At 40.1% G+C, this 2,099-nt stretch overlaps 1 protein-coding gene across 1 annotated transcript; it reads right to left on the bottom strand.

The window, feature by feature from the left end:
* Window positions 1-1,545, bottom strand: LOC132064099 (GATA transcription factor 4). Its single transcript, XM_059456976.1, has 2 exons — window positions 1,190-1,545; window positions 1-661 (listed from the first exon to the last, which is right to left on the bottom strand). The coding sequence occupies exons 1-2, from the start codon at window positions 1,409-1,411 to the stop codon at window positions 86-88; spliced, it is 798 nt and encodes a 265-aa protein (XP_059312959.1). The 5' UTR covers window positions 1,412-1,545; the 3' UTR covers window positions 1-85.
* Between the last annotated feature and the right edge of the window lie 554 nt (window positions 1,546-2,099).

Consider the following 2,099-nt stretch of genomic DNA (forward strand, 5'->3'; position numbering starts at 1 on the left):
AGGTTTCAGATTGTAAAATTAGCATAAAATAAGTCCACGGTTAGCTCAGCAAATGAAGACACGTGTCTCTTCTTTCCTGATGACGTCAGCACACCCGAAAATGACGTCCGTACATCTCCTCCTCCGTAGAGGGCGGCGGCATTTGTGCGGACATTTCCTTCTGTCGTCGGAGTTCCATAACTTTCCGGTGAGAATTCGAATGCTGTGTTAACACAAAAGTGGGGCTAGCAGCGGGTCGGTATTCGGGTACTAACCGACCCGATTTGTACCTAACGCCACACGCGTTACATAGTGTTTTTGGGCCTAAAGGCCCAGTTCTCCATTGCGGTGTCTTCTCCGAAGCGCAATGGGTGCATCTACGTGGCACATCTTCATCCATTATTGAAGATGATGATGATGATGATCTTTGTTCTCTGGTATGTACTGAAGTACTACTCTCCTTGTTGTTCTTCATTGTAGTAGCGTTAGGGTTAGGGTTTTGTAGTGAGGATGTTGTCCAGTTTGAAGTTGAACGAGAACGTTTGCTTCTTGACCTGCCGTGAAACGACGTAGTATTGGAACTGAGATGATTCATTGTTCCGGTAACGGAGTTAGCTGGAAAGTTACTGAATGAATCTTCTACGAAGTTTGATAGCCATTCTAACTCGGCTACATCATCACTCTGCAACGATAAAAGCAGAAGAAAAATGGTAAAAACAGTGATCTCTCAATAGTTGATGTAAACTACGTTTCTTATTGAACACATAATTAAGTAAATAACGGTATCTAAAAAAAGGGGCTTAAGTAGTAATTAGTAAATAGAAGCTATTATATATAACAATTTAAGCTTTTAGATGAGTTGCTGCACTGAATTCACTCTGCCATAGAAAAAACAGAAATATTGGTAAATAGAACAGTGATTTCTCAACCATTGATGTAAAAACACATAATTAAGTAGATAGAAAGTGTATGCTTAATCAGTAAATAGAAGCTATTAACATGGTATAAGAACACACATCTTTTTCCTTTTTTTTGGGCCCATTTTGGAGGATGTATAATGTTTTCACACTGCGTGACTCGAACCGTGGACCTACCAGTTGTGAGTGGAGTGGAGGTGCTTTACGAACTGAGCAACCCTCACTCGTCTAAGAACACAATTTTAATTACGTATGTTTAAGTGTGTTGTAATTAAGGAGTTTGGAATGCTTACGGGGACGCAGAGGTTGTCGGTGAAGTCGTCGGAGGAATTAGGAAGGAAATTGTCGTAGTAATTGGCGGCGGCGGCGGAGGAGTGAGGTTGATGGTGGTGGCCATGCTGAGAGTCGGTGGTGGTGGAGTTGGTGTTGTTAATGGAGAATATTTCGTCATTAGAGAAATCAAGAAGATCATCAATACGAAACAACTCTGGTGCTGACACTCCGTAGACATCCATTATTCTAGAGCTTAGCTACAAATTAAACAGAAAATTACAGACGAAATACTAGTGTTTATGGGTACTCTTCACTCTCTCTCTCTAATAACAGAGTAGTATAATTTAGAGGGGGAGAGAGAGAGAGTGAGAGGGGAAGTAGAGAGTGTGAGTAATAGAGATAGATATAAGGAGTACAGTGCAAGTGAAGGTAGGCAAGACGGGAGACAACCCAACGGGGTCCGGAACAAAAATAATGCAAAAAAATTTTTTTTTAACCAAAATACCCAACAAAAAAAAATGTTACCAATATATTTTTAATAAGATATTTTCTTCGCATTTAAATCACTTAACCTTAACGGTTAGTTAAGTGCTTTAGCGCTTGATAAAATACCGCGCTAAAGGGACTTTTCTCGTGTGCCTTTATAGCGCGATTTTTCTTGCGTTATAGTCATCAACATAAACGATCGGGGGCTCCACCACCTGGTCCCCTCAGGTGGGTTGAAAAAAAAAAAAACGGCCATGACTGACGAGAAAAAAGAGGTGGTCCCACTTCCAAAAACGTCACTTTCTATTAAATTTCGTCGGAAAGTTTAGATTTCAGATATTCAAGTCGAGGAGCAAAGATTCTAAGTTCAAATTTTGGAGAAAAGCGGCGTAGAACTCGATTAAATAACTCTACAAAAAATCTTCGATTAAGGTTTTTTATTAT

The sequence above is a fragment of the Lycium ferocissimum genome, chromosome 7 (genome assembly GCF_029784015.1).
Source record: "Lycium ferocissimum isolate CSIRO_LF1 chromosome 7, AGI_CSIRO_Lferr_CH_V1, whole genome shotgun sequence".
Taxonomy (NCBI): domain Eukaryota; kingdom Viridiplantae; phylum Streptophyta; class Magnoliopsida; order Solanales; family Solanaceae; genus Lycium; species Lycium ferocissimum.